The 15,796-nt window shown below is 40.5% G+C and overlaps 1 protein-coding gene and 1 long non-coding RNA gene across 6 annotated transcripts in view; one reads left to right on the forward strand and one right to left on the reverse strand.

Annotated features, from left to right (window-relative positions):
- Positions 1 to 3,146, forward strand: part of LOC115493759 (uncharacterized) — a 31,798-nt gene extending 28,652 nt beyond the window's left edge. Inside the window, exon 3 of the long non-coding RNA XR_003958693.4 lies at positions 3,011 to 3,146. This is a non-coding gene — a long non-coding RNA (uncharacterized lncRNA). The remainder of the gene's footprint in view (positions 1 to 3,010) is intronic.
- The window catches only part of F13A1 (coagulation factor XIII A chain), a 59,872-nt gene that overhangs the window by 16,221 nt on the left and 27,855 nt on the right, over positions 1 to 15,796 (reverse strand). For all 5 annotated transcript variants that reach the window (XM_030265455.4, XM_002199749.7, XM_030265458.4 and 2 more), the window contains 3 exons: positions 11,388 to 11,495; positions 8,734 to 8,908; positions 5,823 to 5,961 (listed from right to left, as the gene is read on the reverse strand). In XM_030265455.4, coding sequence (XP_030121315.4) covers positions 5,823 to 5,961; positions 8,734 to 8,908; positions 11,388 to 11,495 — 422 coding nt within the window. The remainder of the gene's footprint in view (positions 1 to 5,822; positions 5,962 to 8,733; positions 8,909 to 11,387; positions 11,496 to 15,796) is intronic.

The raw sequence follows: 15,796 nt of genomic DNA on the forward strand, positions 1-15,796 counted from the left end.
TCTGCAACGTACAGTGTGTAGTTTTGTTTTCATGGCTCAAAACAAGAATGCTTTGCTGGCTTCCATGATGATTGAGAAAAAGACCCTGCACAGCCTTTCAAAAACTATCTTCACTGTGGATTCCTTATAAGTGTTTCCCCATGTGTCATGCCAAAGCATGGTGTCAGAGCTCCTAAAACACACATAAAACCTACCTACAACCACTATGGGCCAACTTGCATATTTAGGGTCCAGGACAGTGACCTGAGTTATAAAATTCGGAGAGTAGTTAATCTAGATGCTCAGGCTTAAAACACTCTCACCTGGGTGTATGCTCAGGAGAATTAAAAAACCAGTACAGCACCATCACAGTCTGCCCTGGGTGTTTCAAAGATAAGCAGAAAAGACGGACAGAGGTTGTAATTTCCAGCAATGCTACCAATGCTCCAGGGAGAGCACAAGCAAGAAAAAAAGATAATCTGGAAACAGGATCTCTCAGTAAAGCCAGCAAAGTGTTTGAATTTCATTACTGCAAAAAATAAAGGAAGGAAAGAGTAGAGAAAGGGGTAATTTTGCTTGCAAATTATACATATCCTACAGCAGATCTGAACAAACTTACATCTGTGTAGCTGCTGATATAGCCTCTAGTACATGCAATGATATTAGCAACCAAAATGGGGATTGTTAAACTCTGACCATTTCATTAATAATACGTGAAAATCAGCTATGGAGCAGAGTCAGAAGGATCTGAAGCTTGTCTAACAAGACATTTCAAAGTGGAAATGAAAGCTTGGATCAGGGTAAAACTTGTCAGTTAGGAGAGTTAATGAAGCAGCACTACAGAAAAAGGAATTATTCAAGGAAAATGACGCACACTCAGAGAATTTATTTATGCTTCTGAGAGTAGTCAGTGCTGAATCATGCTCACAGAACTTTGCTGAGGGCTACCTGAGAATGGGGACACACTTCATGGAAAGTGGGTATTTGCAAACTGTTATGCCAACATATGTGAAAGACAATTTCTGCCCTGAAGCCTTCACTGGTTCACTTTGAATCAAAGTTGTATGTGTCACTGGCTTTGCATTCTGTGAAAGAAGAACCTGAAAAGCAGGAAAAAGGAAAGGATGATAAAAACAAGGCTGGGAGTGGGGTAACAGTGTGGAAAATGGCAGATCTACTTCAGTTATTTAATTAGGTAGCACAGTTTTTCTATATTTTTTTCTCCATTTGTCTTAGAACCAGGACCTTTTTTTCTGGTTCCTATTGGTGAAGTGCTGGACACAACAGGATGGCAATTTTTTTAGGTCTGCTGCCATCCAAATAACAAACACACATAAGGATATCGAATCTGAATGGACAGGAAGACACTGCTTGTAGAGCAGTGAGCATTAAGAAAAGGAGGATGAGGGAAACATTTGCCTTTTCAAAGGTAGTAGAAGCTTTCCTATAGAAGTGAGCATAGCTGAGGAGCTGATTCCTTGGCCATAATTTGTTGAACTAATTCTATAATTCTTGTATTCTACAGCAAGCCTGAGACATTAAAGAAAGCAAGAAAGGCAATAGAGATCAATGTAGTGACCATTAAATATTTACAGAGATAATTACGGATAGACTAAACAAAGCATGGGGAATGGGGAAAAGCATTGGGGAAATTAATAAAAGATGACCAGGCGGGTTTTATGCCTGGAAGACAATTGAAGAGCAGTAGCTCATATTGCTTATGGGACAGGCAGATGCTGGAAGCAGCTGCTGCCCTTTTATGAGTTAACAAGTTCAGACATTGAGGTCGAGAGGGACTGCTAGGGTGAGGCACTGATAATATTGTTGAGAAATTAGAGCAAAGTGATTTGGAACTAAATGGGAGAGCGGAGGTCTCAGAAGGGCTTTGTTCACAGGCCTGGACATGGATGAACTCCCATGGGGCTATGTGACATAAAGCAAATTTCTGCTGAGATCCTGATGTTGATCTGTTTGGACCTCACAGTAGGAGTGAGTCTTGATTCCCATCCAAGAGAAATATTCTTTAGTGTCTTTATATCATCATTAAGAAAGACAAGGAGAACAGACAGTACTGATAGCCCCAAATCCGGCCAGATTTGTAAAAATAACTTCTTGCAAAGTCTGTGTAATTTTGTATATGTGTTTTGTTGGTGGTGGTGCTGTTTCCTATACTGAAGTAGAAGACAATCTTTAATAAAAATAAATAAATGTCAGATAACATTCAGAGGGAGCCCCACACTCAGAGATTGATTGGACTAAAAATCCTGGCTCCAAGTATCCCTGAAGTCTGAGAGTATTTAAGACCTGAAGACAGGTCAGCTCCAGCAGTACAATAGAAATGATATATTAATAAAGAAAAAGAGCTTTGCTTCCAGTTTTCAAGAGATTATAAATAAAAGTGAGAAATGCATTTAAAAAAATCATTATAAATACCTTGAGCTTGTTCTCTTAAAAAAGAAATAAAAGAGGCATTAAAAATGAAATCAGGGTTAAGACACAAGTCATTAGAAGTCAGCATGTGGGCTACCAAGGAGTGTTACAGAGTAATGACAAGAAAGGACACAGAGGAGAAATGAAAAGAAGTGTATATATTAAGTCATGCCCGAAGGGTTATGTGCACCATGTACTAATAAATGCACTGGGAGGATAAAAAGATGAACAAGGCAGTTAAAAAATTATCAAGCCAAGGAAAAGCAATGTAGGATGGAAGTAAGAAATGCTAGTGTAAAACTGAATGTAGATTTCATTGGGACTAGGATGATTTTTGGATGATCTCACCCTGTCCCAAAAGAATGCAGGAGAAAAGAAATTAAATTAAGAAGTCTTGGGAAACGGCTGGGAAAAATAGAGGTAGGGAAGTAAAAGGAAATGTCTAAAGCTGGTGGGATGTATTTCATTGAGCAGGTTAGGAGAATGAGAGAAGGGATGAGACAGTGAAAATTGTAAAGCATAGCAATGATCCATTACTGGGTGTGTATGGATTGTGCACTGAGGCTCCCAGTCACTGGCTCTTGTTTCACATCTTTTATAGGCAGAGGAGATTTCAGAAGACTTCTCCTTTACAGCTCTCTAAGCCATAAAAGGACCAGCATGAGATATTCTGAGGTCCTTCTGTCTCACAGACAGCAAGTAAAACTGCCCAAGGATACTAACAGGCGGCAACAAGGCAAATGGCAGGACCATGACTCTGGATTTCAGGAGAGCACGCTTTAACATCTTTAAGGTGCTGCTTGGAAGAATCCCATGGGTAGCAGTTCTGAGTAGAAGATGGATGCACAAGAGCTGGATGTTTTTCAAGAGTCACCTCTTCCAGACTTAAGAATGGTCCATCGTTGTGTGCAGGAAATCAATCAAAAGTGACACAAGTCCACAAGGTAGTCCCAATTAAAATCCAACATAAAAAAAGAGGTGTTTAAGAAAGAAGCAGGGAGAGGGGACAGGTGACCAGGAGGAAAACAGAGCCACTGTCTGAGCATCCAGGCACAGGTATAGGAAAGCCAGAACAGAGCAAACAAAGTATGTCAAGGGACATGAAGAGCAGCAAGAAATGCAAGCAAATCAATGTCAAAAGGAAAGCCTATAGAATGTGGCTCTGCTGTTGAACACAGCAGGCAACCTGGTGACAAAGGATTAGGAGAAGGCATTCAATGATTTCTTTACCTTGGTTTTTACTGCTAAGATTTGCCCTCGGGAATCACAGCCTATGAGACCAGTGTGGAGGTTTGGAACAATGAAAACTAGACAAGTAACAAGATAGAGAACAGTTAAACAAAGTGAACACATAAAAGTCCAGTGGATCTGATGGAAAATAAGAAGTAATCACATGAAAAATGCTGAGGGAGCTTGGTAATGTCACTGTAAGACCACTCATATCTATCTTCAAAAGATCATGGTAATTGAAGGAAGTTCCTGCAGATTGGAGGAAATGAAATATCGCTCTATTCTTCAAGAGAGGAGTATCCAGGGAGAAAGAGACTTGTCAGCTTTCCTTTGATCTCTAGGAAGGTTATAGAGCAAATTCTTCTGGAAAACATTTCCAAACTTATTAAGGACTAGGTGATTGGCAGTAGTCACTGTGGATTTACAAGCAGCCAGCTGTGCCTGATAAACCTGAGAGCCTTTTCTGCTGAAACAAGTGACTGAAAGGACAAAGGGGAGACCACTGCATGGGTGTTGGTCCTTTTGACTTTAGTGCTATCTCCAAGAACATCCTCACAGACAAACCTCTGAAGTGTAGACTAGACAAATGGACATCAAGATATATTGATAACAGGCTGAATTGCTGGAATCAGAGGATTGTGATCAGTAGTGATCACCCCAGCTGGAGCTCAGTCATTAGTTGTGTACCCCAGGGGTCTGACACTGTTTAACAGCTTCGTTATTACCTGGATTATGAGACACGCTGTAATCAAGTATGCTGTTGAAGAAAACTGGAAGGAATAGCTGATACAACACTCTACACAAGGAGAAACTAAGGCAGCTGGGACTGTTCAGTCTGAAGATTGGAAGGCTGAGTAGGATCTTATAATGTGTATAAATTCCTGGTTGGGGAATTGAGGGAAAGAAGACAGAGCCAGACTCTTCTCAGCAGCTCAAGGACAGGACAAGAAGCAATGAGCACACACTGAAACACAGAAAAATGTGTATGAAGATCAGGAAACACTTTTCTTACTGTGAAAATGGTTGACCACTGGCACAAGTTTCCCAGAGAAGTTGTGGGGTGCCTGTCCTTGGAGATACTCGAAGACCAGCTGGACACAGACCTGAGCAACCTGCTCTAGCTGATGGTGCTTTAAGCAGGAGGGTTGGGCAACTTCCAAGGGTCCCTTCTAGTCTCAACTACTCTGTCTTGCTGTGACACAAATAAGTGAACCTGCTTTCCTTAGATTTCCTCCTGATTACAGAAATCACATAAAAGATGTAACAACAACAGGCTCAGTCATTTCCTCTACCACATAGTGGGTTTATTACAAAGTTTTAATACAAAGACTTCCGGAGATTAAGTCATTAATGAAACATGCTGATGAGCTGCCATGCTAATGAGTTGAAGGTATCATTGACACAAGTCAGGTATATTAACATTGAACAGGACAAGTATCTCCTGAATATAGGAATGTAGAGGTCACATTCATTTCTTAACTCTGAGGAGGAGAGGCTTGAAGGCCAATATCCCACACAGAGCATATAATCAATATATGCTACAGTTCTCCTGTCAGACAGAAGACAGTAAGAGTTTGAAGAGCCAGTTAGAGGACTGCCTTCTCAAAAAGAATGTGTAAACTCCTCTTGGCCCTAGGGAGTTTCCTTTTTATAAATATGGTGATAGCATTTCAGTATCTTTTATGATACCTTGTCTTGTTTCTTTTTCAGCAGAACTGGGTTTATTTTGGAAAGCACCTCTTTGCCACAATGACTGTGTGCACACAATATAAAAACCAGTCTACAAATACAAGAAACTGGGTCCAAGCAGATCAAAAAGGGTGTTTTTCCATAGATCTTGAGGTACCCCTTGGAGCCTGGCTCTAGAAGGATGAAAGTGCCTATCCTACCCCCTTCCATTTTTAGAAAAACTAGTCCCTGAAGAGCATAAGCCCATTCCAGCTCTTCAGTGTGTTTAAATGAACACTGTATGGGAACATTAATAGCAGGATCCCCCAGGAGTTGCCTGTTTACACCACAACGCTTCATATTAGTCAGCCTACCAACAATGCATTCATTGTGTTTCACATAAGCCTGCAGTGTTCTTCAATGCACAGAGAAATAAACACAATACAGGCATTGCCATCATGTTTTTTACTACTTTTAACATTGATACATTAAAGGCATTTTCCAGGAGGACTTACCAGACAGAATCCTTTGTAAGTCTGGTGTCCACTTTCCCTTCGTCATCCAGAAAGAAGTCCATCCGTAAATTGGCATTGTTATCATGGGCAGAAGAATAGTTGGTAATGAGTCTTGCAGGTATCCCCAAGCATCTCAGAACTGGCAAAGACAGAAGTGTGATGAGAAGGACAAATATGGACATGGCATTCATGGATGACAGGATGAGAGGACAGAAATATTAATAAGTAGAACAAAACAGGAAAACTCAGTCAAATCAACACAAACAATTCCTCCTATCTGATTTATATTGTTCAGGCTAAATATTTGATTTGGTCTCAAAATTATGAGCATTACAGACAAATACTGGTACAAAGGATATAACCAAAGCAGCTGATTACCAGTAGTTTCAAAGCAGCTTTGCATAATAGCCACATGGCAGAATTCCAGGTCAAATTTAGGTGCAACAGGTCAGCTGCATGACCAAATGTGATACAAAGAAAAAGAAGTTTGAGCTTGTAAGAGATACACAATATATTAGGTCTCCTAGTATTAGTAACTCAGGAGAATTATGAGACTATGATAAAAAGAAAATTAATAGAAAGTATCTCCTTTTAAGGAGGTTTTATTTGGAATTTTCCTGTTTGATGTCTGCTGTCAGACTGGATCTGGAGAACACAAAGAATAAAGTAGAAAATGATTGCTAACCATGGGGAAAAGCTGCATTATTTGCAACTGAAATGTCAGGATTTGAGAATCTGAATAAAATGCATTACATAATTCATATTGCCTGCCAAGTAACAGCATTTTGTAGTCAATAGTCCCTTCTTTTATTAAGACCTTAAAAGGAGGACAAGAGAAAAAGCCTCTAGCCCTAACTCTCACACCATCACAAATTGGCACTGATGACCCTTCTTACCATTTGACAAGTGGTAAATTTAAGAGATGTGGAAAAACTGTGGAAAGGCTACAGCTATGTCCATAGTCTGCAACAATGCATCAATAGGCTTCTGTGTTTGTTGTGTACCCTGGCAGATAAATAGGCAGGGAGCACATCCCCGGGCTAGGGGAATGAGTCTATGGGGTGACACATCATCTCAGCTACTCCAGATGACTTTCTTTGTCTCAGCCAGAAAAAGATCCTGGCTTTCAATTTAGGAGGCAACATGGTTCTGCAGAAAACAGAGGGTGAGGGGTTTTTAGTGGTTGATGGAGTTTGTTTTGGTTTTTTGGGTTTTCAAAATTTTATTTTTTTTTTTTAATGGTTTTTGGTGGTTGTTGTGACAGTGGTTTCTGGTTTGGGGTGGATTTTTGTGGGGGTTTTTGTGTAGGTTTTTTTTTTTGTTTATTTGGTTGTTTGGTTTTGGGTTTTTTTTTAGGGAAAATATTTTTATTGAAAATCCTATTTAAAAATAGCTCCAATGCTGCAGAGCTGAACAGCCCTTCTGCTACTGCTGGGTTTTGTATATTCATTACTGTCACTACTGTGACTCCCAATAAAGCGTAACGCTGCACATTCATTTCAACTTCCTGGATGAAAAATTACCTGGATGCATCCAATACCATATGTATCTATTGATTAAACTTAATTCAAGTGCCCTCCCAGGCTTCCAGCACATGGGCCATCAGGGCTCATTGGAAATAATTTGTCTGACAATTTCAAGATTAATGACCATTTTTTGGAATGTTTTAGCATTTTTAACAGATGAATATCTGGAGTGTACAATATAGTGACCTTGGAAAGCTGGACTGGTCACAGTGATAAAACATTGACAGATGAGAGAGACTCAAAAACACCTCGAAACAACCGTGATAGTTGCATGTGATTGTTTGGACCTTCGCTGTCCCCTGTACAGTGGTCAGCAGTTGGATGTGTCAGTGGCTATCATCAGATCAGCCAATACTGGACAATATCTGCGTTTCATAATGCTCAGCAAACTTTATACTTGCAGTACAAAGTGCCAGGTCTCCAACTTGACTAATTTAGTCAGCAAACCAAGTCAAGTTTTGCCCCAGATAAATACGCCCTCTCCCTTTAACACAGCAGGCTCTGGGCTCTACTGCATCGCCCCAGTTTCATAGTGGCCTGCAGGCAAATTATTGCATAGTGGTGATTCAGGGCAAGTGTGGTGGGAAGGTGGGAGAACTGGTGTGGGTGTGTGTCTGTCTGTGATCTAGGGAAATCCAGATAAGGCAATGGGCAGAGAAGACAAAGCAGCCCATGGAATCTACTGCAAGAATTGCATCTATAAGAAACATTTGCATGAACTTTTTCAAACCCATTGTGCGAGGCTCAACATAACCAGGCAGTATGCACTTGCAGCCCAGAAACCCAGCTGTATCCTGGGCTGCATCCAAGCAGTGTGGCCAGCAGGCCAAGGGAGCGGATTCTGTCCCTCTGCTCTGCTCTGCTGAGACCCCACCCCAAGAGCTGCCTCCAGCTCTGGGGTCCCCAGCATAGGAAGGACATGGACCTGCTGGAGCAACTCCATAGGAGGCCAGAAAGTGTGTTTCTGTGCACTTTCTGGAGCAGAAACACTATCACATATCCCATACTGGGTACTAATTCAATCTTTTAGGACTAGACAACAAGTACTCTGTCTAAGAATTCTTGACAGAAATGCGGACTGTGCTGAAGGATTTAACTTTCTTTCACACAAACTTACCCTAGTGAGTCACTGAGTACATTTCACTGAACCAATAAATAGTTAAAAGATTTGTGTGGAAGAGCAGCTGACCTGTAGGACACGCTAGAGGTTTATTTAAAGACCATCTATTTTAGCCATGCATTTTTAAGTATCTCTACTATTTGTTCCTGAAGTAAGTAGCTAGATATCCTTCCTAGAGCTAGGAAGTATTTTAGTTAGTTTTACCTAAAAACTCTGTTAAGCAGGAACCACACATCAGCTTGGAGCTTTTCTCACTGATACCTACATGTGTTGAAGACACCAGCAAAAACCCAGCACTGGCCATATCGGACAGGTTGCTTAGAACTGTAGTACTCCAAGAGAATGTCCACACTTCCCGTCCAGGCTGAAGGTGCAACACCATAATCGTACGTATTGTTCCAGGATCCAGCAATCACACCGTTGTCATCCCTGGAGTTAATCTAAAATCAAAGGAAATGAGCATTAGAGATGTCAGAGACTGGATAACAAAAAGCTCTTTAACTCAGCAAACCAATAGGATGAGAGAGGGAATACAGCCAAGTTTAGGCTAGAAAGTAAGATAGAAGTGTCTCATTATGAAGGTAGGGGGATAAATAAGACAATCTTGTTAAAGGCCATGGATTCTCTGTCACTGAACAATTCTGAATGAAGGTCAAACACTTAAAAATAAATCTGAAATTAAATCACCACACCGAGTATCCATGTTGCTAGTTAGTAAGTTCTATTAACATGCTTATTGTTGTGTATTTTTAATAACCACAATCAGTTCTATACTGGTGAGAAAGTCTCAGAAATATTAAGCTGTATTCTTTTCATCATCCGTTTTTCTGTCCATATCAACCCAGAGTTTTTAATAAAATCACTCCTGATTTGCAACAGATTGAGAGGAGAACCAGTCTATTGTTATTTTCAGAGTAGAAATTAATTCCTTTCGTCTGGCCCACATGAAAACAAGGAGGAATTTGCTGTATAAGTTTTCCTCTGGTAAGATTATACAAAGCAAAGAGTTTTGCTGACTAATGGTTATACTGATAGGCATTAATGAGTAATATGTCTCCTAGCTGCAATTTGAACCAAACCAGTTGAGGCTGTGCAAAAAGCTCATTCACACTGTACCTTTTAATTATGCTAATGTGGAACAGCTACACACCAGCCAAATAAATCACAATTCTCATTTAAAAGCTTTTGGCTGCATTAACTACTCTTTTATAATTAGAAAATTGACTTACTGTGAACTCTAGGACTGAACTGAGATAAGTATTCAGGGTCATAACCAACAGGTTAAGAGGTTGTGCCTATCTCACCAGTGTAGGAAACCCGCCAAGAAAAAATCACTTCAAGGACAGGACAGCATGTTGATCTTCACTTTCTAGTCTGACTGTAATGAGTGGAAAAAGAGAGGGACTCTACCTGCTCTGCCATGCCAGAAAGCCTTGGGTGGGGGGGGAGGGGGCATATCTTCAGACAAGCTCAACTCTACCACATTTTCAACTTGAGCAAGAATGAGGTTAAGTAACACAGGTGGGATTTCAGCACCTCTTGCCCACTTCTTACTCAGGTCCAGATTTCAATGACCAAACCCCCTACCCAACTGTGGCCCAAGTCTGCAGATTAGCCCTAAAGTCTATTGAGTCCTGGATTTCCAATGGTGAACTCCTCCATTTCTCTAACACTTTGAGAGTGGCTCAAAACCTAACTAATATCCAAGCCGTATTTGGATTCATAAACTTTGTTCAATTCTGTCCTGAGGACTTCCACAGTCCTTACGTGAGAAACTTTTGCATCTACGAGTTCAGAGATGAGAAGAACACATTTGATTCTTTCTTCTATCCAAAGGTCCAAAGCTGTATTTCTAATGTATGGGGTGAAAGAACTAACCAAAATGTTAAAAGACAAAGAGAAGTAGAGGTATTCTCAATATTTCTTGCTGAAGCTTTTCTATTTAACATCCAAGATTGAGAGGCTGGAGATTCCACTTCAATGTCTCCTAAGACAAAGAGCTCATTTTCTTAAAGTCTGGGCAAATGCTATAATAAATGTGTTAAAGAATCATCTATCTCCAGCAGCCATGTTTTGTGGACAGTCTATTTTAGTAGCTGGCTCAGGAGAACATCTAATTACTCTAGCTCAATGATTAGAGTATTATTCTGGGAAGCAGAAAGCATCAGTTCAAACCTCTAATAAGGCAAAAAGAGAGGACTCAGCCTCTGTCTTCCACAACCTGGATGAGTTTCGCATCTTGAATATTAGGGATGGGACTGCTCTTGCACCTAGCATGATTCCTGGTGCCTGGCAACTGGAAAGAATAGAGATCTGGATAGTCTTCTCAGTAATTTTAGTTACTTTCATTCTGACTGGGGTATGTTTTGTGGAACTCATGCTAAAGAGGACAGTTTCCACAGTGTTTTCCTCTGGGGCCAAAGCAGTCCACTTATATAACAGCCTGATTAGATCATCTGGGGCTTGGATCAGACATAACCACACACACCACTGCAGTGTTCTAAGACCCCATTGAGGTTAGCACTGGAATCCACATAAAGTCCCTCAGATCCCCATCCAAAATTCCACCCATCATGCCACTGTATTACCCATAGAAGAAACAGCTTTCTCAATTATATTAGCTACTGGAAAATGAGAACATTGTCATATAAGAAACACTTATGTCTGGAGTGCAATGTATAAAAGTGGCTTTCCCACCAGTGAGGCACTGTTCTCAGGAAAAGGCAATAAGCCAATAACAGTTACTTGAACTTTAGTGGAGAGAAATAAAAAGTCAGACCCCAGAATGGACAATTGTCAGAATGGACAACTGATCTGTTGTGTATTGTAGAGAGCATGTCAGGACAAGAGGGCCAGTTAAATTAGCCTAGCTTTGATTTATGAGTCCCTTCTGACACATATTAGGCATCCATTACATACCACTGCTGAGGCAACACGGCAGATTTTGATTGGGTTTCCACGACCAGAGAGCTCCAGTTCTGCCTTGTCCATCAGGAACAAGCAAGCATCCAGAACATTTTCTTCAAACTAGATAAAAGAAAATAAAAAGGGACCCAGGGGAAAAATTGACTCACTTTTTATTTTGGAAAGAACAGGCAAAGCTATTTTCCCCTGTTGTTGTAATTGCTGATCAGTTTCAAAATTAGCTGGTCACATCAAAGCTCTGTGTTTAACAATAGAAATTTTCTTCTGGAATAATCACTCATGTGTGGGAAAAAAAAAATAAAAATGTGAGTCTGTGAGGGAGGAGAATGTAATTTTTAATTCCATCTCAGACCAGTTTCTAGAAGGTTGAAATGACAACACGGACTTTCTGACAGGACATGAAATTTTAAGTGCTAACAAGTATATAATAGGATGGTATATAATAATAGCTACAAGAAGCTTGTCTACTTGCAAAGGACTTTATGTCCTTCACAGATTCCAGACCTACTAATTCCAGGGCTTCTCTGACACAGCTGGTGCATTGCTGGGAACTTGAACAATAAATGGTTTGTCAGTGGTCATTTCAGACACTTGTATTTCAAAGTTATTTTTAAAATCTGTTTAAAACTGACAAGCAAAAAGCTGATTATATAGATTAATCCTGGTCTAAAAAATTTAGACATCAAAAATACCAAGTGACCTAAAGCAGTCTTCTTCAAAAATAGAGTGAAAAGGTACATTTTTTTTCAATCTAGCATGAACAAGCACAAGAATGAATTGAGGGCAGAGGTGTCTAAATAGACCAGAAACCATTTGTCACAGAACTTGCCCTGCTATGTATTTCATTTTCCTTAGAAGAAACTGCATAGCAAAGGAAAATACCTCTGTCCCCTGGAAAATGGTAGCAGACAGGGAAATGCACAGTAATAAAACAAATACCTTCTAGATACAGAAACTTATATTAACATTCAAGGTTGTGACAGAAACTCCACGGTGTTAGGTTTTATGTTCTATGCTTGCATCCTGAAAGATATGATTCATGCTAATAGGATTTTTGCTCTCAAGCTGCTTCTAGAGCTGGATTGATTTCCTAATTCTCTACAGCCTGGCTTAAGGCTCCTTGGCAGATAAGGCCATCCTGAAATTTGCCTCCTGAAGAGAGTGAGAAGACCCCAGATCAAACTGCTGCTTTGGCAGTCTGGGGAGAGGAGAATGAAGAGTGAGGTCAGAGAGCTGAAAAGGAAGCCCCAAAGATTAAAGACTGCTGCTGATACAGCAGGGAAGATGGGACGGATAGAAGGGACATCCTAGACATTAAGCTCTGGTATAAAAGGTGAAGGAAGGGGAAGCACCATCGTGTTTCACCATCTTCTGCCATTTCCTGGCTAATGGAAATCCTTTACTTTTGCCTTGAGGGTACCACCGCCATATGGATCCTTTTCAGCAAACATCCTCCAAGGCAGCACACCTCTCTTATTATAACCCACTCTTGCACTGAATTACTTTCTCTGGAGTAGGTGTTCACTAATGATCACTTTATAGTCTGAGCAGAGTTGAATTAATGGTGTTTGGGAATAGGGAAACAGGGATCAGTGTTTCTCAGAGAGCCACTACTAGTGTTTTGTCATTACTGGGAAGCTGAATAATTGCACATCCCAGTCCACTCCACTGGGATGTGACGCAAATAATGTCAGGTGAATGACTGTGCTGTGGAGAACCTCTTTCCCAAGGAGAATCGTCATGACAGAAAATGTAAAACTCCAGGCCCTCGCAGCTGTCTTCTTGGTTCAAATTCACTTTTCTTCTAGTCTGGCCCAACAATTTTTTACCAGGGTCAAAATCTGCTATCTGCATTTCAATTAATCAGGCCTGGGCTAGATCAGTAAGAGGTTTACCCTACAAATTAAACTTTTTAAATCTACAGTTTATGAGACATTGTCAATCTTGCCAGCACATACAGAAAGAATAAAGAGGAAATAAATAGCTATCAGGGTTGTTGCCTTCCACCTCAGCATTTAAAAAGTGACATGAATGCTTGTGAAATAACTAGATCAACAGGCAAGAGAGGACAAGCTGAAAGGGCTAGCTGGCTTACACTCTTGCAGTAGTGTAGGATGCAGAGTAGCCTTAACGCTAAGGCCAGTTTTGCCCTTCTTGAATATTAAGGAATTTAAAAAATAATTAATCAAACAAAATCAGTTTTCTGCCCTCACTCTTGGCAAGAAAATCTTATCTAGATGGAAGTGGAATAGAAAAATAGCAGTTATAAGGCTGAATATCTCTGAAATATCAGAGGAACCAGAGAAGTAGTAGGTAGGGCAGCTAGGACAGGTGAGTGAACCTGATCCAGGCAGGTTCACTGTCTGTGTCATTGAAGCTGAAATGAAAATAAACCTATTTCAGGAGCAAGGAACTTTCGGAAAACCACTAGGGAAAAAATGCAGGTGGAAAATAGGGCACAAGAAAACCCACAGGCGAAGTGCACACAGATATGTCTTGTGTTACAGAGCAGCACACATAGCTTCCTGGGCATCCACCTGCATGCTAATCTGCTTGTAATAGATGATCTTCCATTTAAACCAAAGTAAGAGAGGCTGTATCACTTTTTCCAGTGGTTGATTTAAAACTGTGTTTCTCACAGTCAGTTGCAGGCAGATGTGATCTCATGTTGCCCGTGGTCTGACCTGACCAAATGCATGTGCTGTAGAATTAGACGGGCACGAGCTTGGGTTTCCAAGCTCAAGCAGATCAATATGTGGACACAAGAGAAGCCATGATGACAACAGAACTCTATGCCCACCTGTTTTATTTTGTTTTTCTCACAAAACCAAAAGTCAACATTAAATGATCGATATAGCATTTAACTTCTGATATTTTTCAGCTAGAGAATTTCTAAGTGCCTAGATTTCTTCCAACGCCAAATTTCCCCTGGATTCTCCATGGAATTTTCTGAGTGACTGCCTTATACAGTTTTTTAGGAGGGATCGCAGTCATGTTACAAGGAGCACCTCCATCCTCATTCATTTTAAAGCAGCCATGTTTCAACTGTTCTGTTGTTTTCTCTTCCTCTGTCCATGTTTCTTGCCTTTTCTCCTCTTGTGTTGATGTTTCTCATTATAGACAGCAGATTTGAGAACCATCTCCAACCAGTTCTGAACTCTATGCTCCTTTTCAATTTACAACCTCAGGTAAAGTTTCCAGCTGTGATTGTCCTAAGTAATTTTTTAGCTTAAGAACATTACCATGCACGAATCTATCTGCATTTTTGTATATGACTATATGCCTTTCATCTCTATAACTCTCTGTGGCCTTGTGCTTTTTACATACATGTGGTAAAGGGCTATATATCATAAATATAAAAAGCATAATTGTAGGATATATTAATAATATAGGCCATTCTGCTAGTACTTTTACTCTCTCATAGCAAGGTTCTTGTTCTTAACATCCAGGATTGTCAAAAATGTGTCCTTAATGGTTGGAAATGGACAGGGTAAGAACAGGAACATTCTGTCCTCCATTTCACTGAAAGTAAGGAAATTAGAAGAATATTTTTCTATTCCTTTGCCACTTGACATGTCTGTTAAACCCCTATAAAATTATTAATGTCATTAAAGCTCGTGGCTTGGGCCTGATGAGGTGCATCTGCCACTCTCAGCTTTCACGTGGGCAATCAATAGCAAAAGGTGCACCTCAGCACAGGGTGAAAATCAGGTCCTCTGATTTCAGTCAACTCAGGAATTCCCATTTCCGAAGTTCATGAAAAAGGACTATGGAATGACCCTAAACTCCAGGCAGAACTACTTCTTAGCAAAACCAAATAAATAATGCCAGTTTCTCAAAAAAGGCTGGTATTTTTGTTAGGAAGATGCCAGATTCCCAGAATATAAACACTTCAGGCCAAGCCACCATAGGCCATAAATGTAGAATCTTAGGACATAAATCTAGCATCCGGTTTAAGCAGCATCTTCCACCTCCAGCTGCTTATTCCCCTCTCTCCCTCCCCCTTACATGTGTCATAGAGTGAATCCCAAATCTAGGAACGGAGCAAGCCCAAGAAATTACCCGAGGGGAAAAAAAAAATCAAGGAGATGCTTATTCAGCTAGATCAGCTCTCCAGTCTGAGTCACTGCATGGCTTCACAAGTGCTTGCAGGGGGAAAGAAGGGCCAGGAGGGGGCATTTTTGGTCAGCTTACATGCAAGACCAGCTTTGGCCTCAGGATCTGGTTCCACATCTCTTATATCAGTGGCATCAGCAGTTTATGGAATTTCTTTCTTCCCCTCTCCTTATTTACAGGTTGTTTTTGTCACAGACAGGAAACCAGTCAGAGCCTGCAAACAATGGCACTGACACAACCAAAGGAATGGTGCAGAGGCAGGAACTCCCTAATGCAGTGCTGCCACA

The sequence above is a fragment of the Taeniopygia guttata genome, chromosome 2 (assembly GCF_048771995.1).
Source record: "Taeniopygia guttata chromosome 2, bTaeGut7.mat, whole genome shotgun sequence".
Taxonomy (NCBI): domain Eukaryota; kingdom Metazoa; phylum Chordata; class Aves; order Passeriformes; family Estrildidae; genus Taeniopygia; species Taeniopygia guttata.